The 26403-nt window shown below is 48.2% G+C and overlaps 2 protein-coding genes across 6 annotated transcripts in view; both read right to left on the minus strand.

Moving 5' to 3' along the window:
- LOC309572855 (uncharacterized protein) lies at positions 1 to 2959 on the minus strand. 2 transcript variants are annotated; one of them, XR_014226390.1, is made up of 5 exons: positions 2693 to 2959; positions 2367 to 2514; positions 1685 to 1839; positions 403 to 648; positions 1 to 229 (listed from the first exon to the last, which is right to left on the minus strand). XR_014226390.1 is itself a non-coding variant. In XM_082281356.1 (5 exons), exons 2-5 carry the CDS (start codon positions 2437 to 2439, stop codon positions 226 to 228), a joined length of 495 nt encoding a protein of 164 aa, XP_082137482.1. In that variant the 5' UTR covers positions 2440 to 2514; positions 2693 to 2959; the 3' UTR covers positions 1 to 225. The 2 variants fall into 2 exon arrangements, 1 of the variants encoding a protein (XP_082137482.1); XM_082281356.1 differs by having other exon boundaries at positions 1685 to 1856.
- Positions 2960 to 10620: 7661 nt separating this feature from the next.
- The window catches only part of LOC309573126 (albumin-like), a gene marked incomplete at its 5' end in the record, with an annotated part of 28143 nt that continues 12360 nt past the window's right edge, over positions 10621 to 26403 (minus strand). For 2 of the 4 annotated variants that reach the window (XM_082281818.1, XM_082281819.1), the window contains 15 exons: positions 12532 to 12657; positions 12888 to 12944; positions 13859 to 13991; positions 14514 to 14737; positions 15391 to 15529; positions 15689 to 15786; positions 17043 to 17175; positions 17301 to 17515; positions 18413 to 18542; positions 19288 to 19385; positions 19558 to 19690; positions 20292 to 20506; positions 21355 to 21487; positions 22306 to 22366; positions 23111 to 23154. In XM_082281818.1, the coding sequence (XP_082137944.1) occupies positions 12894 to 12944; positions 13859 to 13991; positions 14514 to 14737; positions 15391 to 15529; positions 15689 to 15786; positions 17043 to 17175; positions 17301 to 17515; positions 18413 to 18542; positions 19288 to 19385; positions 19558 to 19690; positions 20292 to 20506; positions 21355 to 21483 (1698 nt within the window). In that variant the 3' untranslated portion in view covers positions 12532 to 12657; positions 12888 to 12893. Of the gene's footprint in view, positions 10718 to 12531; positions 12658 to 12887; positions 12945 to 13858; positions 13992 to 14513; positions 14738 to 15390; positions 15530 to 15688; positions 15787 to 17042; positions 17176 to 17300; positions 17516 to 18412; positions 18543 to 19287; positions 19386 to 19557; positions 19691 to 20291; positions 20507 to 21354; positions 21488 to 22305; positions 22367 to 23110; positions 23196 to 26403 lie in introns of those variants that run through there. The other 2 variants (XM_082281817.1, XM_082281816.1) reach the window with 2 other exon arrangements.

Here is a 26403-nt window from a genome sequence, read left to right on the forward strand (position 1 = left end):
GTTTATTGTGTACAACCACCAAAACAGTTATGACTTCTCTTTAAACAATAACTCGATGACAGTTAATAGTTATATGCAGTTGATGACAGTGAGTGATTTACAACTTGGCCAAAAGCCCAGATAACTGCAAGTAGCTGGAGCTTTAAATTGGCTTGTAACAAAAAGCAGCAGCGTTAATATTAAGCCGCATCTCAGAGCCGGAGCTTCGGCAAGCTGGACCGGCTATCACCTGCAAGTGAAACAAACAGAAGGAATAGAAATCGCCTGGGTCCTCAAATATCCTGAGCGCAGGAAGGCAGCAGGGGGTCCCTCAGCAGGAGCTGTGAGAGGCAGGAACAGCTCTTGTCCAGAGCGTGCTGGAGCTGTACCAGGCGTCCCCGAGAGAGGGAGAGCTGAGCTTACCTGCAGCAGCGGCAGGAACGTCTCGTGGCCGGAGCCGCGATTACGGCAGCCCGGATTCCGAGCCGGGCGCGGACGTCCCCGATGAGGAGCTCCGAGCAGCAGGGAGCCCAGCCTCTTCCATCGGGGACCGGAGCCGCGCCAGTCTCCGCGTGGAGGCCTCTCCCAGTCCCATTGCCGGCAGCGGACGTGAGGCGGGGCCGCCAGCTCTCCTGGGGACGGACAGCTGCGGCAGCGTCTCCTGTGTCTCTGCAAAAAGGGCTCAGCAGTCAGGGTGCCCAGCAGAGCCCCACGTAACCCAGAGGAGATGCCCGTCCCCCTCCCAGGCAGGGGCAACCCTTCCCTCCCTGCTGCCCCGGGCTGTCGGCACGGGCTGTCCGGCGCTGCCCGCCGACGATGGGGAGGGGAGGGAGAAATGACAACGGGAGAGCTCAGGGCTCAGCCCAAAAAACGCGCGTTTCTGCCCAGAAGAGCAGAGGAGGAGGCGCAGATTGCTGCAACCCCTCCGCTCAGTGAGGGGCGTTTCGGGAACGAGCCACCGAACAATCCTGGGGCCGAGGGCGGGCTGTGCCTGGCCCGGCCCAGCACCTTCCCCCGCCCCGCCCCGCCCCGCCCCGCAGCAGGTCTGGGGAGCCACGGAGCGTGCTGCACATCCTGATACCCATCGCTGAGCCAGGCACAGCACAAACGCCGATCGAGCCCAGCCTGAGCACGCCACAGGGCCAAACACCGAACGCAGCTGAGCCGAGCCCACGCTAAACACCCAGTGAAACCGGCCACAGAGGGCCCGCAACAACCAGAAGCCCCCCGGGAGGGGGAGCGGGCCAGGATCGTGCCCAGCCCGTCCGTGCCCAGAAGCCAAAGCGGCGGCTGCTGAGGGCGCGGGGAGAAGCCGCCCGCGGGCAGCTCCGGGGCAGCTCCTTCTCCCGGCTCCCAGAATCGCCGGGCACAGCCGAATCCCAGCGCCTGTCCCGCTCCCCCTGCAGCCAGGGCCCTGTCCAGGAGCACTGCCAGGGCGGCCCCAAACCGCAGCGCAGCGGGACGTGCCGCACAGCCAGAAACCACAAGCACAACCCTTTTCTTCCCGAGGAACAGCCAGGCACAAGGGAGGAGCGGGGCACAGCCACCGCCCTGACCTGCTGCAGCCCAGCAGGGCCGGCGCCAGAAGCCGCCGGCACGGCACAACTTCCTCAGCTCCTGTGCATTTGGGCCATTCCTTCCTTCCCGCCCGATCCTGCCGCCTTCCCCAGGGGCACGGCAGAGCTGCCCGGGTCGGAGCACTCACCGGACATTCCCTCCTCCCGTGCCAGCCTCTGCCGGGGCCGCGCTGGGGCCGCGCTCCTCACCTGGGCTCATCCTCCCGCGCCAGGGTGCCCAGGGCCGCTCCTGCTGGGGCCGCGTCCCAGGCTGAGCCCCTCGGCCCGTCCCCTGGCCTGTGTCCTGCATGGAGACAGTCCCTGGTGAGGAAGAGGCTGCAGCTTTGCCTCTTGGAAGATGAAGCTCTTGCCCCAGCACGAGCTCCCAACCCACACCACAGGTCCCTCCCTGCAGGCAGCAAAACGCAGCGCTGAGCGCAGACGCCGCTTGTAAGGACTGCAGCCGCCCCCCGTGGGTCACCACCCGCCCCGTGCTCCCCCCTTTTCCCTGCGGTGCTGCAGGGCCCGGGTCACCCCCCCGAGCCCCCGACGGCCGCGGCTTTCCGGGCGAACAAGAGCCGCCGGGGCCTCTCAGAAGCCTGGCCCGGGCAGGCGGGGCCCGGGGCCGGTGGAGAGGCTTTGCCTCCTCTCCTTCCCCCCGCCTGCCCCTTCCCAGCCTGACGCGCAGTTTGGTGGCTCTGCCTCCCCCCGCTGAGCCCGGCAGCAGGAACCGAGCTGTGCCGAGCCGGGCTGCCCGGGCAGGGCCCCTGGACAACGAGGCACAGCTTGCTGGGACACAGGGACCGTCAGGAAGCCTTTCCCCAGACTTACCGAATTTCACGGCAAGGACCAGGCGGCTGCAAGTGCCCCGTCCTCCGGGAGAGCTCAGTCGGGGAAGGCCCATTCGGGGGAGCTGTGCCGGGCAGCCTTCTCTGCAGCTTCCCCACGGCCGAATCTCTGCGAGTACATCTGGAAAACACTGGTGCGGGTTCCAAGTTCCAGAGCACCGCCTGGCTCCCTTCTCTACCACGTCACGCTTTCCTGCGGGACAGGCCCCGGCCCGGGGGCAGCCCCGAGCTCCCGGCACGGCCGCTCCTGCCATCCCGGCCGGGAGCCGCAGGCCGGCACAGCCCCGAGGTGGGAGAGCTCGTACTCACCCCGGGCCCGAGCTCCGGAACGCCTCGTCCATCCCCGCACACGTCCCGAGGTCTCTCCGCGCGCACAGCGCTGCCGGGGGGCGCAAACCGGCTCCCGGCACAGGAGCCCCAGCCCGGCCCCTTCGCCAGCGGCGGCTCCCCTGCCCCAAGCGGCAGCCCCGACCACCCGCCCGGGCAGCGTCCGGCTCCTCGCCACAGCCCGGACCCCGCCCCGGGAACCGCGGGAACCGCAGCTCCCGTCAGGGCCCCGCCGTCCCGCCGGGAAAAGGCCGCGGGGCGCGCACTGCGCATGCCCCGGGCGGGGCCTCGGTACCGCCGCTCCGCCCCCGCCCGGCGCCCCGAGCGCAGCTGCGGCCCCTGCGGGACTGGCACCGCTACTGCGGGGAGCGCCCTGGAGCGTCCCTGGAGCGCCCCTATAGTGCCCGTAGAGCGTCCCTAGAGTGCCCCTGGAGCGCCCCTATAGTGTCCCTAGAGCGAGTCCTGCCGAGATCAGATCGGTGCTGCAGGGAGCGCCCCTACGGCGCATCCCGCCAAAGGCAACCCGGTACTGTGGAAAGCGCCCCTAGAGCAGCCCCATAGCGCATTCTGCCGAATCACAGCCGCTGCTGCGGACCCCACGGCGGCGCTTTCTGAGTTAGAGCGGCGCGGAGCTCGTCCGGCACTCGCTGCGCGGTTCGAACGCCGGACGCGGCCGGGCCCGCACCCGCCTGCCGAGCGCGGCCGGGCCAGGGCTGAGGTGCCGCACCCGCGGCCCTTCTCAGCCGCTGCCCGCGGCGGGGCCCAGCGCGGCGGCCGAGGGGAACAGCCCCTCCCGTCCCCGGCCCCGTGTCCTGTAGGGCTCCCACCACGGTCCGTGCGGCACCCCACAGCGGCACCCAGGCTTGGTCCCTGATCGTTCTCGGTGAGAAGCGATCCCAGCTCTCCCCGCTCCGGAACGGCCGCTGCTGTCAGAGAGGCCCGGCTTGGAGAGGGGGTGGCCGAGTCACATTTCACATGAGACCAGTCCTTGGTGCGAAGCCGAGCCGAACCGAGCCCTGTTCAGCCGAACCGAACTCCACCAAACCCATTCTCCTGCTCTCGTGACCAGTAATTAGCGCGAGGGATGGCCTTTTAGAGCAAAGCATTTTCCCTGTTTATCCTCCTGCCACTGTTTCCCTCTTGCCTTGCCCCCGCTGTTTCAGCCCGCTGAACTTCATACCCCAAAACTGCTTTGGTTCCTCTTTACCCTGCAGTAAATCCGCTTTTCCCTACTTCTCTCATGTCCCTCCCTTTACTGTATTCCTTAACGGAGCTTTAACAAACCATCGCTGACCCGTAAGCTTTGTTTTCGGCTAGACTCGGCTCGGTTCGGCCGAGCTCGGTGCCGCTCGCTGCCTTCGGCCGAGCTCGGCTCGGCTCCCTGCGGGCGGCGCGGGCCGGGCCGAGGCGCTGCGCGGGAAAGCGGCGGCCGCCCGGCGTTGAACACCCAAAGCTCGGGGTTTTCCCGCTGCCGAGTCCCGCGGGCGGCCCGGCCATCGCACGGATACGAACGGGAGCGCGGCCTCGGGCCGGAGTTCATTAGGCGGGGACTGCACTCGCGCTAATTAATGGTCAGGAGAGCCGGAGGCTGCGATCGGCGGAGCTCGGCTCGGTTCGGCTGAGCTCGTTCGGTTCGGCCGAGCTCGGCTCACTCACGATTCCTCATGAGAGGCATCGCTGCTCCCCGGGGAGTGGAGCATCAGCAGGGCACAAGCCTTGGAAAAAGCCTCACGAGCAAGTGTCCCCCTGAGGTGGACATCGGGTGCCGGGAGCAAGAACCACCACGCCAGGGTGGTTAAGTCTTGTGGGGCAAGAATTACCCCAGGCAAAGCCTCCCCGTCACACCTCGGGGGTGAGGGAGCTTGACCACAGCACGTCTGGGGACACAGGGATGGACCTCATCCCCTAAACTCCCGAAATGGGGATCCCCCGGAGACCTGCCCTGCAGAAACTGCAACAGAGACCAAAGCTATCATCAAGATAATACTAACAAACCTAGAAATACAATAAATGGACAAACCCAACCCAGAATAAAAAAAGGCCGAAGGAAAACCGAAGTCTCCTGGCAGGGACAGACCAAACTGACAAGTCAGAGTTTTTCCCCGGGCTGCACCAGCTCCCCCAGCCTCACGGGGAGCGCGGCGTGCCAGGGCTGCCTGCAAGGGGCCTTCTGCAGCGGGCACCAGGAGAGGAAGGGCCGGCGGGGCAGCTGGCATCGCGCGGATGGGAAGCCAGGCCCCGGCAGGCAACACTTATGAGCTGGGCAGAACCTTCCTCCTGGAGGATCAAAGTTTCTCTGGAAAAAAAGGAACTAAAACTATCCAGAGCAATCTGTTCCTCCAGGAGATAAGGAGGAGTGGGCACCCACACAAGAAATGGGGAGCAACTGGGAAGTCTGGGTGTCTCAGCTCCCGCCTCGGTCACGGGAGGGAGCGGGGTTTGTCCTGGCAGTGCCGGTGTCACAGACAGAGGCCCGAACGCGGCTGCCTGTACTCGGATGGGACAAAGCCCTGCTGTCCACGCCCCGTGTGATCCCTAGCCCGCACCCGCTGCCCACGATGCACTGCAACAACTGGGAGGAGAAGCTCAGAGCCGAAGGGAAAAAGTCTCCTTTACCTCTGTGAAGGACTGCGTGCCCTGCACGTCTCCAGGAAGGCCACAGCCACTCACCAGCTGTCTGAGTGGCTCTGTCGGACAGCTTCCCAGCCAGTGCAGCAGAAAGGAGCTTGGCGTGGCTGTGCCAGGGGTTGTATGTGCATCTCCACGGCCTGGAAAGAAGTCAGAAACAGGAGAGAAAGCTATCACAATTCCGGCCCTTCAAAGAGAGAGGAAACTCAGTCACGTAATTGAGGGACAGCCCGTTAGTCCTGGAGGGTGCGAGTGCTTTAATTCCAGCTGTGCACACAAGGCTTTAGTATTCCGTGTAGCTTAGACCAGGGTGTTTCTCCCTGGCTCAGCCCCAGAGTCCAGCTGGAAGCAGGAAGCACGGCCACGTTAGCAAGCACCTGCCACATCCCTGCCACGGGGAACGAGGGCTGGGCCTGGGCACCAGCCGGAGCATCGGCCTCCTGACCGCTCACCGCGGGGCACTACAAAGCGGAAATCCACCCTTCTGCTGACAGCTGCAGCTGTGGAGCAGTTTGGGCTGATGGATATGGTGCTTAGGGATGTGATGAACCTGTTGGCAAAAAACTGCCGCTGATGTGAAAAAACCTGAATCACAGTGACCTGAAACCGAGGTGATTTTACCGTCTTGCCAAGGTGGTGTGTTGCACCCAGCCACAGGAAACCTGTTTCTCTGAGCATCCTCTGGGACAGGCAGTCCCTATAATCTCTGGCAATCAGAAAGCACAGGCTGGGAAGGAGCTGCCAGGGCCCTGTGGCCGTGCGTGGTGTCTGTGTTTCCCCCTCTCCCGGCGTGCCGGAGAGCTGAAAAGCATCTTCTGGCCGGGCGTGACGGGAGCTGTCAGCCAGGTCTGCACCAGCTCCCCCAGGCTCTGCAAACACAGAGGTGCCTGCGACCGAGAGCTCCCTGACTGACGCGAGCCTGAGCTTTATTCCAGTCCGCGGAGCGCGGCCCCGCCGGCCACGCGAGCCCCGCGCACGCCGCGGCCGGGGAGTCGCTGTCCCGAGCGGTCCCTGTCCCGGGCAGCCCCGCTTCGCCGCCCAAGGACGCGTGTCCGCTCCCGGTTCGCTGCCGGCTCCCTTCCTTCGTTCCCGGCTCCCTTCCTTCGTTCCCGGCTCCCTTCCTTCGCCGCCGGCTCCCTGCCTTCGTTGCGGGCTCCCTTCCTTCGTTGCCGGCTCGCTGTCGAACACCTGCGCCGGGTGGGAGGGGCCCGGCCGGCCCCGGCGCCCTCCTGCCCGAGCTGCCACCGCTCCGAGACGCCCCGGCTCGGGCGGGTTTTGCTGCTATGAACACAAGTTTTCTTGCCGCTTCATCTCGGTGCTGTTAAGTTTCGGTGATTCAGGTCGGGTTGCCACATACGAGACGGCAACAACTTCCCCCCTCCAAACTCTCTGCAGCCTCCGCAGTGTCAGGAGCGTTGGCTTTGTTGCCCCATTCGACAGCCCAGCAAAGCCACCGTCCCCCGTTTCTGTGCTCCTCTGCAGCGTCTGCCGAGGGAGACCCCGAACGAAACAGGCCTCAAGATTAAATGTCCGTGCCCGTACGCAAAGAATCGGGCTCTGCACCAGGACCCCGGTGCAGCCAAGGGAGGGAAAGCAGCACTGCTGGCTGCACCTCCCCTGCGACTGAGCAGAGACTTGAGATAGCCAAAGCTGTCAGCCAGCAATAAAAGTCTCACTGCGTGTGCTAGAAATCTTTCAGTGCTAAATGCACATTGAACCAGCCTACTTGTCATGTTTCTTCTAATGAAGCATTAGCATTAGTGTCAAAACTCGTTAATGCGATACAGAAATTACCCAGTGAATATATATGTTCCAAGCTCCGTTTGGGTGTGCTGCTACACTGAATAACGGGGGAGGGAACGGTGGCTGTCGGTTCTCCTTATGCTGCCGCTAAACACAATCACTGCAGGGCCTGGGCTGGCCGGCCTTCCTAGGAGAACTCTGGGGGGAGAGACAGAATGTTTAAAGTAATGCAATATTGGCATTGCAGTTATTATTTCTATTTCTGATACATTTGTTGGGGTAATTACCCTGAATAGTGTTTTTTACCTCAGGCAGTAAGTTAGGGGTATCAGCTTCGTCCTGAGCGGGTATCAGCACGTTCCCAGAAGGAATGTTAGCTTCTGTCCAACACACCACGGAGGCCAGCAGGAGTGGTGCTGGTGCCCTGACACTGGAGCACGGTGCTCTGCTGAGCCGTGCTCATGGCATGCCAAATGCAGCTACACAAACCTGCAGCTGGTTTGTACCTTCAAGTACCTTCATATCTGACATGGTTCGTTTCAGCACTGGGATGCCATGTTTAAGAGACATGTTGGAACTTTACAAACTGCTTTTTAAGGAAAACATGGTTTGTGTTTGTGTTTTTACATGGAAATGTAATGAAAGGAAGGTGGCTGGACTTTATCTGAACACGTATTTTGGAATATGTCTTGTTGTAGTGCTCTTTTATGGCCCTGTGAAACCAACATCCCTGGCTGAGTGCTTGGTTTAAATTTACAGAAGCAATCTCTGGGAAAATGAGGAGTAATTCCCTGCTAAGGAAGACCAACAAGTTGCAATGCAGGGATTTGAAAATCAAAGGAGATAAGTATTGTTTTCCATGCTAAAAAGGCTACAAAGAAAGTCTGGTTCATTTTTGCAGGTTTGCTTTGTTCAGCTTCCATTGCAAACCCTGATTCCTGTCCTCCTCATCTTCCAGGAATTGCTTTGTGGTTGAATATGTGAATTTTCCATGGAAAGCCAAAACCATTTCAGCTTTTCCATGTGATTCAAATAGGTAATGCAGATTGCCTAAGAAAACTCACTTTCATACAACACATTTGAGCCTTTTCTGCAAATATTTAGCTCAAAAATCAACACCAGTTCTCTGCCTTCCTGTACAGGTGTGAATGGGATTCCATGTGCTCTGAGCTGGAACAGTGCTCAGCTCCTCTTGCTGGAATACAGGGAATTTACTGTGCATTCTGTGGCAGTTTGGCTCAGATCGAGCCTAATCCACTCCTTCGGCTGGAGTGTAACAGCTCGAGGCTCACTGAGACAAGCAGGGGTTTCTGCTTGGCTTTCAGCGTCTCCTTGGGAGCTTCTGGAGAGAGGGAAGGTTTTCCCTTCAGATCACTCGGGGCAGCGTAACACTCGCAGAATCTGTGCCTCAAAACCCAAGGTGTGGCAGGGATGTGGTGGATAAAAGCTCTTTACCTGTCTACTCAACAAATCCTTTCTGGAGTGTGAGGCCTGGAGGCAATGCAGGAAGGAAATCCAAGTTGTCCACTTCATTGCTGCTGCTGATTCTGTGATTCCTTGGCTGTGCTGGGGAGTCTGATGGCAGGAATTGCTCTTTTCAGCCCCTGCCAGCAACCAGTTGTATCAGAATCGCTTAGGAACTTCTGTTGGACCTGGAGATGATTTCCTGAGTGGATGTATTTTGCCAAAAGTGCATCTCTTAACCTCTTTTCTGACTCTACATGTAGTCCAGAGCCTGATGGTTTTAAAAGGCTTTATAAATGTATGGACTATCCACACAGAGTGTGACTTGTCTCATGCAAACCAGGCAATTTTTGGCAATTCTCTTGTTCCCCAGCCATCCTTTGGCTGGGAGATGTTGAAAAGCTGCACAGGGTGTAATCCAGACCATAATTATCTCGCTCAAAAGAATCCCACTCCAATTCTTTTCACCTCGGGGAACAAAAAAGTCCGTCCATGTCTGTTTTCTCCCTTGTTTTCAGTCACTCTGAGGTGCTCTGTGTGGTCTGTCGTTCTGATGGAACGTGACGGCTTTTCCTGGAGTCCTTGTCCTGGGAGCGTCCCCTGAGGTGGTGTGAGCGTGCTGGCACAGGGGACAGGATAACCTCTGGCAGTACCACGGCAGCGCGCCCAGGCCCCCCGCAGCTCCGCGCTGCCGTACAGCCGGCAGCAAATCCCGCCGTCCCGCGGCTCCTCCGAGCCACGGGGCTGGGAACGAAACACCTTTCCTTCTTCACTGCTTTTCCGGCAGCGCTTCCCTCCATCCCGGCTGCCTCCGGCCTCGCGAGGGCGTGTTGGATACGCGTTGCGTGCCAGTGGCACGTGGGGGGGAAGTGCAGCGGGTGCTTGGCGTGGTCCCAGTGTTGGGAATCACCTGCCAAGTGTCCCAGGAGGACTCGTCTGTGTGGGATGTCCAGGTTCTCTCTGAAGTGCAATTTGGTCACCCCAGAGACATGAGGACAGAGTTGTACCCTGTGAGTTTCCCTACTCACATTTCCACCCTGCCCTACTCCTTCTCTGCCTTTTAATTCCAGAGCCATGGCAAAAGCAAAACACACTTATCCCACGGAGTAGAAAAGAAGCATTCCAGTAGCTCTAGGACCTATGGGCTGCCTCAGAGGCCACCTCTTCTGTAACAAACATTTTTGATAGTACAAAAAATAGAGAAAATTGATCCCTGCTTTGGACTTGGAGGACTGACCCCTCTGTTTGGGAGCTGAAGCCCCAGTCTAGTTCAGAGAGTGGTGTTGGTGCCAGCAGGCCTCGAGCAAGAGAACTGGGTGTCTGCTTCTGTGCTGTAGGATGCTTCCCTTCACACCATAGTGAAATGGTTTCCTTGAATACAGCCTGGTCCTGCCTTAGGTGAGGAGAGGCTCTTCCGCTTTCTGTGCTCGTGCAATGAATGTCTTTCTGGAGAGTCTGGAACAACGTCGTTATTACCCTCTAAGAAGGAGGAAGGAATTAATAATTGATCCGGGGGGGCTCTGGCTATTGGGAGGGGAATCTGCAGCCCAGTTTCGAATGTGAAAGCTTTAAAGGAGTGATGTCTGTAGAAGCTGCTGCGTATGTGCTTGTTACCGACACCGCGTGCCCTTTTTTGGGAAGCAAACCCTATCTGCCAGATCATTTAAGAGCATGAAATGAACCTACAACACCTGGGATGGAAGAAGAAAGAAATTCCTCAAGTTTAAACGCTCTCTGACTCGCCATCCCCTTAGCCTCCTAAGCAGGGCACTCCTGCTTTTATCTCTGTTCCATATCCCACCGCAGGCCGATTGCAACTGAACTGGACATGACAGAGTACAAAGGGTGACATTTACAACCTGTCCTCGGCTTATCTGGCCCCCGGAGGCCTGGTGGCCTGGCCAAGTGAACCCCTGGGGCTGCCTGTCCAAACGCGTTATCTCAGCACGAGGCAAGCCTGGGTTGCAGTGACCTGCTTGCTCAGCACCTGTGGGCAAGGCAGGGAACTGGCTCTCTCTGCCCACGGGCAGCAGAGATTAAACAAGCTCCAGGGAACCAGGCGGAGGCTTCCCTACCTCTTCAGGGAACGCTGAAGTGGTTCAAGAACACTTTGTGCCAGTCTTGGGTACGGCTGCAGATGGTGCTTGGTCCTTCTCCTTCTCAACGCAGACTCTACAAGAGAAAAAGGAAGTTCACTTCATTAGAAACTAACCCAGGTGGGCAACAAATATCAGCCGTGGGAAGCCCCAGCCCAAAAGAGAGCCCTGGGAATAGAAGCAATGTTGATCAGCATGGGACCGAGAGCTCTTGGGAAGTGATTTTCAAAACTGTGTCAACACTAAGGCTTGAGATGCTGCTTTAAGGGCTGCAGCTTGACTGCACAGGTCTGTCTTTATGCCAACTGAAAGACACTGTGACGTGCAAGGGAAACACATGAGTGCCTATGGATTGTAGCAATGGGAGTGGGATCCAGCAAAATCAATTGTTTTCACAAATTTTTGGTATATTGGCATTTGACTCAATTTTATTCTCTTGACACATTCCTCTTTTCCGCATCAATAAATGATAAATGCAGCCTGGAAATAATTTCTCTATTAATTCTGTCTCTCTCTGGAGACAGCAAAATGACAGCCACAAGAATTATAAACACATTTTCAATTACTAAAGCTTAATGGATGAAATCCTTAACCTGCTTTGCATTTGGATTTGGTCAATTGAAAAACCACACCAGTTGTGACAGGAAAGGAACAGGCACATGTAAAAATTGTGATGTGGAATGCTCTGGGGATCAGCTGGAAATCTAATGAGAAAACCTACAGACAGATTTGTGGGCCCAAATTCTGTGCCTCAGAATCTTCCCCGAAACCCTTCCAATAGGCTTAACTTGTACTAATTAGCTACGGCCTCACTGCTCCAAGAGCAGGTTGGTTTTAGCTGCAGGGAATGACTGTCAGACTTTTGCATGAATTAGATATGGGAATGGTCTTTATAAGAAGTTTGTGTTCCTTTAAACTAAGGGAAAAAGTTCAACTGTAACTGCCAAGTATTGCTCCTCAAATTCACAAAACTTGGAATCTTGATGTTTGTGGGTGCCTCTTGGCCACATCAACTCTCTAAACCAATATGTAGCTGTGACTTATAGTGGCTGCATGTTCAAATCTTTCAAGTGTAACAAGATTGGTGAGTCTTTCTGTTCAAGTTTCGACCCAGTATCTCTGAATATTTCATCCTACAGCCTGTACAGTACTCCCCGTTCAGGAACCACAGGCACAAAGCTTCTTAAGGCCAAGAAACCTGCCCTTGTGAAATGCCTCATTACACAAGGGCCCTTCTAACAGTGCAAGGGGCTCTGTTGCAGTCAAGACTGGGGGGGGTTTGTGTAATGAAATGAAGTATGTCCTAGAAAATAGCACTGCTTTGGTAGCATAGGACCGGGAAATGTCTCTCTGGGGAGTTACCTGGAGTGAAGGGCATGATTTAGGTGGTGAGCTTTTCAGAAGAAAATTTAAAACATTTTTAAAAAAACTAATTAAGACATGAAAAGTGTCTTAAAGCAGGGCTATTTGCAACTCTTTGCAAATGAAGAGATGCTTGATTTGTGGCTGGTGTAAAAATAATCTTTTTTGGTAGAAGAGCGCCTTGCTAGTCATCTTACTGAGATCGAACAGTACTTTTGAAACCTTTCTTAATATGTAATTACAATGGCTGAAGTAAAGCCTAAAATCAACATAAAATCAAGGGTGTTAAAGTCTAGATAAATGTCTCACCATCTTTCATATTCTTTCAAACTTTCCAAGAGCAATAAACAGGAAAAAAATCAGAAATATAGACTCTTTGCCCATATATTCTACTTAGAGTAGCCATTTGGTGTAGGGAGCACTACAGAGCTTTGCCGTATGGTAGTGACTAGCAGACAAGGACAGGTGCAATTTTATAAAGCCTTTATTTATTATTCTTTTTTTTTTTTTTTAAGTAAAGGAATTGAAAAGCACATAGTTTGACAAAACACAGAAGATTCATGAAATATTCATTCAGTACCAAAGGAAAAGGGGTAAGGGGTAGGAGAAGTTACATGGAAGGGTTTTTTTCTTCATATTTTTCCCACTGGCAACCTAGATTGGAGAGACAAAAGGGAGTATTTTATAAAATGGCAGCATATTGGTAGTACTTCAACTTTTTGTGCCCTGTGCAGTGGCAGATGGTAAAATATTAGGGAAAGCAGAGGTGGTGGTTAAAGGGAAGCTGGATGCTTTTCGGGGATGAAGAAGTTAAGTGGATGGAAGGGTGGGCAGGGAGGGGCAGACAGACTGACGGACAAATGTGCAGTACTGCAGTAACCTACCTTAGGTTAAGCACCAATTCCCAATGTGGCTCTGCTCTGGACTATTAGGGCAGCACCCTAGGAAAAGGAACACAGACAGTTGTGAGAGAGCAACTAAGGAGCAAAGTAGCTTGTGCTTGAGAAGGAACTGTTAGAAACTTAAACTCGTGCCTGAATTATGGTTCAAATGATAATTCTAATGGTACTTCCTGACCCTAGAACCCATGTGCCCCTGGATGTTGGGTATCTTTCAATTTTGCCAAAGTAGAAAAGAAACTTTTGGAATGGATTAGAGACAAAATAATTCTTTCCTAAGTTTTCTCAATATATTTACCTATGCAATACTTCAGATATAAATAAAAAATAATTCAATTAATAAGCAGTTTAAGATATTAGTAATAGTTATACTACATTATAATGAGGTTGCTACTGGAAACCTGGCAATGCAATATGGCTCTAGATAAACTTTTTCTGTGACATGATCAGCTGAACTCTCAATATATCTAATTGCTAGGCAGTTCTGAGAATTGATCCAGATGCACATTTTACTGGTAATCCAAGAGTTCTGTAAGGATCTGTAGCACAAAAAGAAGTTTATGTATGCTAAAGTTTAAATTCTGCACATGGGTATTTTTCAACTGTGGCTTGTAGATACTTGGCTCTTCTGACAAGGCCCTAAAGAACTTCATCTAATCTAGGATTTACATGTGCTTTGAGCATGTGGTTTGCCTAAATTACCTCCAGAACAACCTCTCTACGTGAAATTGTTCAGTGACTATCATCTGTGCAGCCAAGATGTACATTAAGCTCTGCACATTTATTTTAAGGGCACACAGACAAGTGACCATAGCAGTTTGCAGAACCACTTTCTAGTGCACAGTTTCCAGGTTCCTATATACGTGGTTTGGGTTTTTTTGGTTTGGGTTTTTTTCTGTGTGTGTGTGTGTGTGGTTTTTTGTTTTGTTTCTTTTAAAAAAGGAGATAGAAAGTACCTCTTCCCCAAGGCACGCATCAATATCTGACTGCTTGCAGCACTTTTCCATCATGGCAGTGAAACCCGCAGCAATTGTCTTTAGTTGTTCTTCTGTCATCTGGGGCTTGCGCTTGATGAGGTTGACGAGCAATCTGAAACCAAAGCCACAAGACACAGTTAACGTTGCCTGCTGTAGTTGGATTCCCCAGTTTACAAGACACCATTCCCCCCCAGGCACAGCTCATTTATGAGGGTTTTTTTTGTCATGCCTAGATGAGCCTGTGCCTGTTGGTGACTCCTAACTCCCAGTCTAACACAACCATCTGTTTGCTTTGTGTTAACTCAGTTACAGGTGGGGGAAAAACTTAGGGAAATGATCTGCATGTTGTCTTAATTAAGTACATCTCAAGACTTGCACAGGCAGCAGGCCTACATGAAACTGGTCAGTTAAGAGAGTGATTTTACGTGAAGAAAAAAATCCTATTTTTCCTCTTCCAAACTACATGATGTTATAGGCTGACCAGGTCAATGGAAACACATAGTTCCATCTGGTTTTCTCTGTCACTAGTGAAGCCCCAGTCAGATGACAAAACAGAGTGTCTGTAGCTTCCTTCTGCACCCCCATAAGTGCTACACTTCAAAAGCTTTCCTACAAGGTATTTCTTGGAGCTTACTTCAGCTGCCCTTCTTCGCGCTCAGCAGGAGGAGCACTGCACATTTTCTCATCAAAATTGAACATCATGGGGTCAAATGGTGGAGGCACATATTTGGTATCTACACCCATGGCAGTGAAACATGGTCTCCTGTAAGAGTAGAGTTCGTTGCAGCACTGTGAAACCTGGTCATTGATAGGGGTGCTCTCCTGCCTCTTGCACATATCTTCAATGATGATGCTCAGCTGAAAAGAAAAGGGCAAAGGTGAGTTACATCTTCCCAAAAACACAGGAACTAGGTGATGTTTGTGTTACGAGAGCACAGCTGGAAGTGGGAGCTATTGGATCTAACACCTGCTGGGAAATGGCATGTGTTTGAAATTTAAAATAAATAGGTATTCCTGGACTAAGGCATTTCTTCATCTGCAAACAGTCTGGGCATTGGGCTACAATCAGTAGGTTTGAAGGTTTCAAGACACTGCTTAGCTTTTCCAAATGCTACCTGCCACAGTCTCAATCATGGAGTTCTGGGCAACCTGGTCCAGTGGAAGGTGTCCCTGCCCACGGCAGGCTGTTGGCACTGGATGATCTTTAAGGTTCCTTCCAACCCAGGCCATTCTATGGTTCTATGATTCCTGATTCTATGATTCTATGAACTTACTTTTGCTTTCTGAGGGAAAGCAAAGTTTAACTAAAATTTTCACAAGCTACCATCAGATAGCTATTTAGGCTCCCACATCCATTAAAAAATGAACAGACTGGGAATTCTGTTAGGCAGATGCTTACCATGGTGTTTATGAAAAATCACTGTGTTTGCTATCTCGCCAGAATTCAGTATTTTTGCAAACAGGAAAAATCTCAAAGAGAAGAAGGGAGAAGAATAAATCTGTGTACTCACATAGTGCTCAGAACAAGACATGCGTTTCTCCTCAGGAAGACTGCAGCACTTGTTGCCAACGGCTGTCATTTTCTTCCCAATTTCAAGCAAGGTGTCAGTTGATACCTGAGGCATTTTCTTAGTGTAGCGGACCAGAATTCTGACAAAGACAAATTAAAATGACTGTTAGTAGAGCATTCTTCAAATGTGAGCACATCTGGCCCACTGAAGGGAAAACAGAAGTGAAGATCAAATCAATCTGCCCAAAGCAGCCAGTGTAATTCATTACACTCCAGAATATTTATCATGAGTTGCTCACCCTTTAAGGAAGTCTGCCTCGCCATGGGTATTGAACAGCTCACAGTTTGTCTTCACAACATCCTCAGTTTCCTTGATATGCTTGTTCAGGTCTTCTTGCTGCAAACAAGTACAAACTTATTAGTAATATTAGAGCAGGACTTGCTGGTAACGATGCCTTAGGTTTTAACTTTTATATTTTTCAAATCCTGTACTGCTTAGTATGTAACTCTGAAACTTCATACAGCCTGTCAGCTACTGTCCTCTCATGTTGGTTGGACATAAAAAACCTTCTCTAGGTTTGCACTTCAAGGACACCTTGCTGTCCCAGGCCCCAAAATATGTAAACTAAAGCCTCTGACAGGGGGAGCAAACTGGGGGTAATGACATCACTACCTGAAATTATAATTGGAGAATTAACCCTGATATGCAAATGGACCAAACTTACAAAAGTGTGAAAAACCTGTAACCCAGCGTCCATCTTGGGTGGAGCCCCTCGGAGGCTTTTGACTCCCAAGGTGTACCTTTGAAGGCCCATCAAATAAATACCTGCTTTTATTCTCATAATCTTGTCTAGCCTCTGTTTCCAGGTAGCCACTCCAAGGCATCAGTTACATTCATACAAATGTAACTTTTGATCTCTTCTAAACCTCTTAACTACAAAATGCTCATTTTGCAAAGTTGGTCACTTCCGTATATCCAGGATGGTGTAGGCAGGATTTGACTCCCTTGTGGGTCTTAAGTTCTAACAGAAATTTCCTTGAAAAAGGCAGCCACATTTTAAAAATTTAATTTAAATTAATTACCTGTTGGACTTACTTTCTAAACAGTGGGGGTTCATGTTTATTTGTTTAAATCAAGTAAATATTTCAAATTACTATCATCCATGACGGGAATATCTCTTGGCCAAAGCTTTCAGGGACTCAACTTATGCTGTGTCTTGTGTGTGACTGAGTTGCAGATCAGACTTAAGTTGAGGGGTCTCTTATGTGCTGGCCATGCACATTCCCATCACAATCCATGAGCAGCCATACTCAGTATAGGCAGTGGAGCTCAGAGTATAATTGAGCTATTAATTGTCAGCCTCAGGACAAGCAGAACCACTTTTGAGATACAGAGGCATCAGACAGCTGAGTGAGACTAGTCTGAAATACTGTAATGTGACCAATGAAATTACTCTGTGATCTGAGATAACCCTGTATCCTTGCCATGGGCCATGGACTGCTTCATCTTCCACCAGGACATTAACTTCCCTTGGGATTACTTTCTCCAAAAGCTTTCTGTCTGCTCTTCTGTAGGAGCTTCTCAACCCAATTCTTTCATGACAGGTACCAATCAACCATTCTAGTCATCTGCAAACAAAGCTTTGCACCTACAGCGTTTCCGTAGCACTCAGCAGGGTTGTCTGTCTTGCAGCACTTATCCAGGAGTGTTTCATAGCCCTTAGTAATCCTCATAATCAGCTGTGTGGAGAATTCGGGGTGTCTTCGTGAATATTCATAAACAAACCTGAAAGGCACGTGAGCAGACAGAGCTCCTGAATAATGTGCTGCTTTCATCAAGCAAAGTGCAGTAATAACAAGGATATTTCCTCAGGTGGACAATGAGCTTGGAATGCTGTTGGTACTACTTACTCTGACAGGAATGCATCATGGTTTGGCTCATAGCTTTTACACACTTCCTTATCTTGAATGTATTTTTCAACTAGAGAGGGAAGATTGTCAGGTTTGTCATCAAAATCTGCCTCTATGATGCACCTGGTCCGTTCCACTACTGGCTTCTCGCAGCAAGGCTTGATTTTACTTGAGAAAATATCTTGTTTAGAGCACAAAGAGGTCACGAGCTCTGACTGTAAAATTAAAACATAGTATCAGACAAGCTATGAAATTATAATTTAAAGACAGATTAATTGATCTGCTCTCTCCGCTTCAGACTCTTTCCTTTTCACTCACGTCACCTATTTACTTAGCGCTTTGCGAAAAAAAATGCTGCCTTCATACAAAGAGAAATAACTGGGGCATGAGCGTGCCCTGTGTGCGCTGAACACGGTGTGCAGGGTGAATGGTTCCCTCCCTGATCCTAGAAACTCTGAGAATACAAACTCTGGAAAGCCAGGGCACATCACTGAGTGCTCTGTCACAAGGATGTCTGATGGATCTTGTCAGTCCTGATAAGATGCCCAGCTCTGAAAGAGGACAAAACATGATAAAACCCCAGAGCACTGGAACCAGCTGGCTCAACAAGTGTGTCCAAGTTTCAGTCAGCCAGGCAATATTGAAATCATCTCACTATTGCAGAGGTTTGTTAATCTGTTCTCTAGCATTCATTGGCACTACAGGAAAGCTGGATTAATGGCAGTACACTCGACAGGACAGAAGAAAAAATTGCAGCCTTTTTGCCTCTCCTTTCTTTTGCTTTATTTATGATTGAGTTGAAGTGAATAAATACCATCAAACAACCTCCCTGCTAAGTGTTCTGATTTCAGCCAAACACACTTGGTAGACTGTAAACAACAGCTCCTTGGCCTCATGATCAGACAGGGCTATATCCAGAGCTGTGCCGAAACCTACTGCCAGTAACAGTCAGCTGTGCTGATCCTGAGCTTTTCAGTGCTTGAGGAACCTTCCAGCAGGGCTGAGTACAAGTTTAAGTTCTCTGGACTGTGAATGGGCAGCTGCACAAATTACTATCTCTCTAAACATTTTTCAAATATGCAAACATTGTTTAAAATAGTGAGTGAGCTTACCCAGTCATCCACACATTCTACCATGTCCCCTTCACAGCACTCTTTGTAGACATCCTTCACATCATGGACCATCTTAACAAGTTCTGGAAATGGAGCCTTGGGGTATTTCTGGCTCATACGAACAAGTTTACTGGGTAGAAAAGGAGAAAAAGACACTTGTTTTAAAGCACTGTAGGGAACAGAAACCTTGTAAGTCACTAACACATGATATGGTAGATCAGGATTGTTTCAAGAAAATACTCATTCTTCTCATCTTATTTCTGGTGGCTGAAAAAAAAGGGCATCAACATCTACACCAGTAAAGCCAGAAAGGAACAAATTTGTGGTTCTTCTGTTCTGCCTGAACTGTAAGAATCACACTCTAGAATTCCCGATCACTCTCGAGCAACTGGAAAGCACTCCAGATTACTTGGCACAGATAGATATAGTCCTGATTATACCTTTAAATCAAAGCTGACTACATCTATAAGATAATCCTAGTCAATGTTAGTGTATCAGACTGGCCAGAGAACGAAAGCACCTCTCAGTGCCCAGACAGATGATCCACTTATTAATTGTAAAAGCTTTTCTTTATCTTACAAACAAATGTTTTAACAACTGTGATTCTGCCAAATCTGACTTTTTGGTTGGCTTAAGGTTCAAACTAGCACCTTACTTTGCTGATTGTTGATGTGTCCATCACTGAAAGCTGTTGGCATTGGAACACACTGTAATCTCTGGTTCCGAGTGACACTCCAACAGTTAATTCTACATCTTCTGGACTGGTTCCAGAGATGGTTTCATTGCTCTGCAACTCTCACAGCTGAGCTTTTTCCTAGGTCTCAGTCACAGGTTGACAAGCCTACATTTCATCCAAAAACGTGATTGGAACTTACCTTGCTTGGAAAGTCCTCTCACCATACTTGTCGAGGATTCGACATCCATGCTGCTGTTTCACTCCTATAAGCTTGGCTCTTTCCTTGATGACAACTGCCTGCGGTAACAGGACACACATTATCACATTAAACTGATTACATCCAAGGGATACAATTAATTCTGACCTGTCTCTTCAAGTTCTTCATGCAAAGATTTGCATAGACAGGAGAATTCTGCCTGTTTCTCACTCAGTTGCTTAGTGTTCATCCACAGGGACAAATTTGCTGTACCTTTGCATCCAAGCAAGCACCAATATCACTCTCTGGGCAACAGCTTTTAAGTGCATTTTCATATTCAGCAGCCAGACCCAGGATCGCTGGGGCATGCAAGAAGGGGTTTCTTCTTGCAACAGTATAGATGAAACTAGAAGGAAAAGGAAAGCGTAAGTTCCACGTTCCAGTGACAATAGCAAATGGCCTTAAACCTCTTGCAGCTTCTCTAACTTTTTCCTAGTTTAGAAATCTACTTTAGAAATCTAATTTAGTAATCTACTTTCAAAACATAATGCCTACTGATAGGAAATGCTCTGCTAAATCTCACTCTTCCCAAGGCAGAACTCAGTAACTGTGAGTGAAGGGTGAGCTCCTGATGTTGTCAGCCATCTGGTTTGATGTATAGCTGGTTTTTTAAAATGTACTGTCCAATACTTGAAAATTCTGATTTTCAGAGTGAAAAATACATCTATGACCCTTTCGCCAAGATTTTATTGCCAATTTTTATTCTTCTTACTGTTATCTTTCTTCATTCTTGCCAATTACACCTATGGTAGTGGGAAGCTGGAGCAAGTAGGTTATTAAATCAGTACTGGAGACACGGTGAGTTTTCAGCAGGTTTGGGGAAGAAAAGTCATCCAAGATTTATGAAATGTGATCTTTAACCCCTGTTTCAAATGCAAAAACCTGCTCTTGCATGAAATGAGAAAATGTGATCAGGATAAGAAAGTAGAAGTGGCTGTTTTCCTTACTGTCCCAGGAGTGACACCCGTTCGTCCTTGTACTTGTTGCATATCACATCAGCAGCTGGTCTCTGGTATGGTGGAATGAAGTCTGGTTGGTGAACTTTGAAGGACAGGAAGCACTGATTTCTTTCGGGATCAGCTTTACCACAGCAGTCAGCCATGTCACCATATGAGTCGCGGAGCTTGTCAACTTGGCAGATTTCATCCAGGAAAATGGAGGGCTGTAAGGGAGGTGCCGGGGGTCAGAATTAGTGTTTATAAGACAGTGGAATGTATTGTCTATTTATCTGCAAAAGAAAACCCAGGCTGAATAGTAAATACATTTTTACTGAGCAAGATTTAGACCATAAATCAAAATAATCTACTGCTTTTCACATAATTTTTTAAGTTTTATTTTATGTAGTCCGATATCAAAATGGTTCCAATGCTTTACTGAAAAAAAATTTATAATTTGCAAGACAGAGATACTCTCCTTTTACTTATAATTTGACTAAACTGAATTTTCAGATTAACTGAAGTAGGATTTGGAATTCTACTTGATGAGCAGTTTGGGAAGTCTTTAGGGAGAACTAATGTCTAGCTGAACCTGTTAGACATTCAGGGATCCTAAATACCTGCAAACTTCTTTTGTTACCTGATTTTAGAAGAATTTTTTCAAACCCTCATAAACTAAGTGCCTTAAATTAGCACACACACCTTTTCAAGTCACCCCAGTGTGAAAATCTACACACTTGGGTCACTTTAATACCTAGAATTAGGCCTCTACTTTACAGCTGGGGTTTTGTACAAAATGCTAACATTTATTTTCAGGCAATGCTAACTAAGTTGAATGTGCCAAAGCGTGGTGTTTGGTCTCCAATATATGGCTCCATGGATCATCTAGGCATTTCTCAAAGGCACAGTTTTAGAACCTGACAAAAACAAGTTCTCTGTTTAAGCACTAAAATCTGAGCATTGGCCAGTGACAATAGCCACACCCAAAAGGTTCAGGTATAAGTCCTCAAGGAGGGTGATCCTGGCAGCTGCACAGAGCAAAGAGAAATACAATACTGAAGGATTCACTGCCTACCAGTGGTTTTGAGCACTCGGGAGCATCCTCATTGGCCACACACTTGTGTGCCAAATCAACAACATCCTTCACCAGCTTAGACAGCCCCTCGTAGGAACATCTCTGGAGGTACTGGGCAAACGTGATCATGGTACTGAAACACAAAGCACAGTTTGGAATATGAAAATGAGAAACATACCAGGCAATATTTTCAAACGTGCTTCTGAATTAAACTTGTTTGTTCAAATGACATGCACAAAGGCTAACTAGAACACCATGCAGAGCATAGTGCCAGATCCCACATCTGTCTTCTTCTCACCTCCTTTCTGAACATGTTTTTAACCTTCCCAATAACCTTTTTACCTTCCCAATAAAAGAAGCCTTGCATAATAAATTAGAAAAAAAACAGAAAAGACTGTGATGGGAGTTTTCTGTCACTTTTACCAGCAAACTCATAAATGCCATAACCTAAGCTGGATTTGGTCACTGAGATCTTCAGGCTGCCTTCTCTCAGTACTTATGTGTCTGTCACGGCCCTCTGTCTTTCCCAAAACCAGTTTTAAATGAAAACCACTGAATTGTCTCAGAAAACCTGTTGCAGATTTGTTTTTTGAGGTTGGTAGTTTGTTTGTGTTTTTTTCTGGCAATGTCTCAATGCAGCATAATTTCATTCTAAGGATATCAAACCTGTATTCCTCATGCCTATTTTATTTTCAGAGAAGGAACCAGAGGCCTTTTCACAAGGCTTGCAAGGAATTTTTTTTTCCAGAGAGCAATAAAGTCATTGTGACATTTGCAGGCCTTAAAATATTTCTAGGTTTTGCACAGTAACAGTAAGGGGCTAACTCAATGTTTCAGTGAGACATACACACTCCTTGTGAGCCCATACAGTGTGTCTTACTTTCCCTTTTCGGTACAATATCAAGAGAGACAAAAAACCAATCAGAAGCTGGAAGCTGAATGTTCACTTACACTGCCTTAAATGTCTCCTCCTTCAAGTCTTTGAAGCGGTGGGCAATCGGACTCTTGTGGTCTAGGAAGAAAAACAAAGGGACAAGTGACGCTCACTGTCACACCGTCTGTGCTGGACCCCGAAAAATACATTCTGGGCACCAAGGGCCAGATTTTCACAAGGGTTCAGCATTCACCCAACTCTTATACTTAAGAGCGTAACAATTTGAACTCTTTCTTGTTCATTTGTCTGCAGATACCCAACTCTTATGTTTGCTTGTCTTTTTGAAGGAACACAAGCATATGATTTTTATAATTCTAATACAATATTTAACTCTGTAAGCAGCTACTTAATTCAGATGTTCAAAAAGACTGCTGGGACTTACTATCCAGGGTTAGCAAATGTGTCCTTTGAGTAACCACCACCACCAAACACTGCAAATAAAGCAATGTGGCTGCTGCTTGATTAGAGCAAACATTCTTCTTGGGAACACTAAGTTACTAGCTTGTCAAAAGACAGAACTTCCAAAAGCACAGTGCACCTGCTTTTTCCACGTTGGAAAGGAACAGATCCTGAGTCATTAACATCTGTTCATGCACCACATAGACGTTGCAGAGGGATGGCACCACACTCACTCACCCAGTTAAGTTGTCCTGAGCATCCTACCCATCTCCCCATTGTCTCTTCATTTAGTTTCCTTTCAAGTCAATAATATTTTTCTGTTCAATATGGATCAGGCTCCCACAAATTGTTTGTGAAACTGCATTTAAAACGTTAAATTGATAGAACAAAGACTTCCAAGAGAACTAATTAGTCCTTTCTTACCTGCATCTCGTGCAGTTCTTTGCAGATTCCTGGATCTGGCAGAACTTAGGAGAAAAAGAAATGAAATTAATGCTAACCACTTCATGGTTTCAGATTATGATGTGAGCAAAATTGCTCAAAAATGCTAGGAAGATTGAAGGAAGAGAATTTGCTTATATACCCTTCACTACCCATGCTTGTAAAATATTAACCCTCAAGCTGGCATTTGTAGATTTCCATTTGGCCTGAAGAAGATTACAAAACTTCAGCTGCCCTTGCCAAAAATTAATTTGATATTAGCTATTTCTTCTGTGTTGTTACTCTGGGCCTTTTTGTCCTGAAGAGGTTGAACCTTCCAGCACCCAAAAAAAGATAAAAGTTTTGCGTAAATTTCCTTATCAAATGACAAACAAGGAGTTCAAGGCATCAGACAAAAAAGTCATCAGGGCTAATTCTATAGCCTTTATTTTTGCTAGTATTTGTTCAAAAGCAATGCATGTTGGTATTGTATAGTAACAACTCACTCAGATAGGACTCAGTCCACTTGACATTAGAGAATTTTAATTTTAAATCACTTTTTTAAGATGAGATGGCTAATCTAGACATCTAGGGCTGATTTGAGCACCTGAATTTGTTAGGTCCTGTTCTGGTTTTCTGTGGGTACTGCTGTTCACCAATATCCAGAAAACAGACAAACACATGGGTAAACATGTGCAAGAGCTGTAATTTCAGACAATTTCACATTTGTACTGACATCCTCCGAAGAGTAATGTCTTAATTAAGCATCGCTCTCCTCCCAGAAAAAGTTCCTATTGATTAGGCAGTAACTTAGGAGATCAGACACAGGAAGAAATGTGCAGTTTTCACAGAGCCCCAGGACATGGAATAAAAGTGAAATTACTTTTCTAGGATACCTAGAGAGATGCTTCAAAAAATCCCAAACAAGTATAAGGTTGAATCCTTGCTGAGTGCAAAGTGATGTAGCATCCCAGTGGGAAATACTATGATTTATTTTAATGAATTTATGTCCCCAGTGTCTGGATGTCAACCCACACAACTGCAGGTTGTGTGCTGCCTTGCAACTCTTTGCTTTGCAAGCACCCACGTGGTAGAGCTGAGTATGTGGTCTCCAAACACTTCCCTAGTCCTTAAGGTTCCCTTTTCTACTCTGTTTTTCTTCCTCAGGCGGGCAGTTTTGCCATAACTCTGTATTATTCCTAACGGGAATAGCAAGAACAATTCCATGATCGGTTTTCTGGAAATTTGCCTAAATAAGTAAGTACATGCATAATATTTCCTTTTATTTCTGAGTGTGAGTTTTTAAAGACATTTGAAATAAAGCAAATGACATGTCTAAGCTCAAAATATTTGCAGGCAGTTTTCATTCAGGAAAATGCCAAGGCAATGCATCTTGTGTTTCAGAAAGGCTGTTCTGTTCTCCAGGAATAACCACATAAAACTGAGATGAGTTCACAGAGTAGTGTGATACAATGAAATTTCTACTGGCTGCTGCTGTTGCAAAAAAGTTTTGCATTTTCCTGAGTCTGCTCCTGATATTTCTGTAGGTAAAAACCAGCATTCTGTTAGTGATTTAAATGAACAAGGTTCTATTTTGGGAATGAAAAGGTTATTTGGATAACTCTTACTGAAGGATGGTGCAGGAAAGCTAGGTTGGGAGAAAAGCAATGTTAGAAACGTCATAATGTTAGACATTGGGATTGTTTCCAGGTGGTTGTAGCAAAATCCCACATTTCTGGAGAATTATGGGAATTAGGATGAACAATCTGGACCTTTCAGACCTGTGCTGCTTTAGCCTAACAAAATCTGAGGAAAGATCCTGTTAATTCAGTCTGTAATTATTTTACTGACCATATCCCTCTGTCAGAGAAGATCCACCTCCTTTCAAATCTTAAGGGAGCATTCAGTGGGACAGAAACACATGTTCAGGTATTTTGTGGATAACCACAAGGTAGGTAAACAACTGTGGTATTGGTGAATGATGTCTTAGAACAGCTCCTGAGATGCTCTCAGGCCATACCAAAGAAGTCTCCAGAAAACTACAGCTAAGGGATGGGAGGGCAAAGCTGAAATACAGCACAACGAATGCAATGTGGCACCTTGAAAGCTCTCTGGAATTTTCCCTTGTGGCATTGTGCAGTGTTAGCAAGAACACTCACTCCTGGTCCCCTGGAGTTAATATGTAAGTTTGGAATACAGGGTCCATGTTTATTTCTAGATATCTTCTGTTGTCTGTCCTGTACTTCATGCCAATGGTTCATATAACTGCTGAGAGCTGAACTCCAATGCTCATGTTTGTTTAACAATATTAAATATTATACTGAGCTTCCTGTTACTCAATGCTTTCATACTGTGTTGAGTTCACTCCAACAAAATTGTCCTGGTATTAGAGAAAGGAATTTATCAATGGCATTTTAAGATGATCCATTTTCACACTCATTTATGCCTAAAGTTACTGTTGATAACTAGTTTTATTCCAGGTGTGTGGAACCAAAGGACAGTAATTCCAAGAGTAATTGACCTGGAAATAAAAAGGATGCATAATTTAAAAATATTTCATCATACCAGCCTGTGCAAAGTGGAAGAGCAGAAACAAAGTGGAGCAAGATGTACTAATATGGCATGAGGCTCTTGAGAAACAAATGGGATATATCATAAGAACAACTGTCAGAGCCCTTTTGGCAAGTAAGTCCTTTTCAAAGTAATCTCTCAAAACCCAAAGAACACAAGAAACCCTATACTTTTGCGGCCCTCAATTTTATTTACTGCTGTTTCTGTTTTTTTCAAGACCTAAAGTTCTGTTTGTGGGACTGGACCATGAAACGCACCAAACCTAGAGACATTCCTGTGCCAGTAGCCACAGTGAGCAGCTATTTTTTTTAGTAACTGTAATGATCAGTATATTTCTAAATAAATGTCTGTAGCTCTAAATGTCTGTAGCCCTGGACATGTGGACAGGTATCAGGTATTACTTTTTTTTCCTGCTCTGGTGCATGATGTTTGCCTTTCTTATCACTGATGTTTGGCTCCTGTGCAGAACGAGTCAAACATCTCAGATATACGGCTTTTGTTTGAACAGAGATGGACTCATTGACATAAAACAAACAAACATAAAGACAGAAAGGATTTGATCACTGTGGCAGAACAGGGAGAGACCTGCTCAGGTGCAGCTAACAGCATTCCATGTCAGATGTGTCTCCTGGGCATATCATCAATGAGTTCTGATACTTTACAGTTCATCTTCTGGCATCAGCAGCTCACCTGCAGTGTTAGTGAGTTCTCGATCATTTAAATAA

This window comes from Coloeus monedula, assembly GCF_965178545.1.
Source record: "Coloeus monedula genome assembly, chromosome: 5".
NCBI classification, from domain to species: domain Eukaryota; kingdom Metazoa; phylum Chordata; class Aves; order Passeriformes; family Corvidae; genus Coloeus; species Coloeus monedula.

Bases quoted from the DNA above. Each gene is read 5' to 3' on its own strand.
- LOC309572855 (XM_082281356.1), bottom strand. From the start codon at position 2,439: ATGGGCCTTCCCCGACTGAGCTCTCCCGGAGGACGGGGCACTTGCAGC. The intron at 1,857-2,366 runs GTAAGTCTGGGG...CTTCCTCACCAG, and splicing joins GGTCCTTGCCGTGAAATTCG to GGACTGTCTCCATGCAGGAC. The intron at 649-1,684 runs GTGAGTGCTCCG...CCCTTTTTGCAG, and splicing joins ACGGGAGGAGGGAATGTCCG to AGACACAGGAGACGCTGCCG.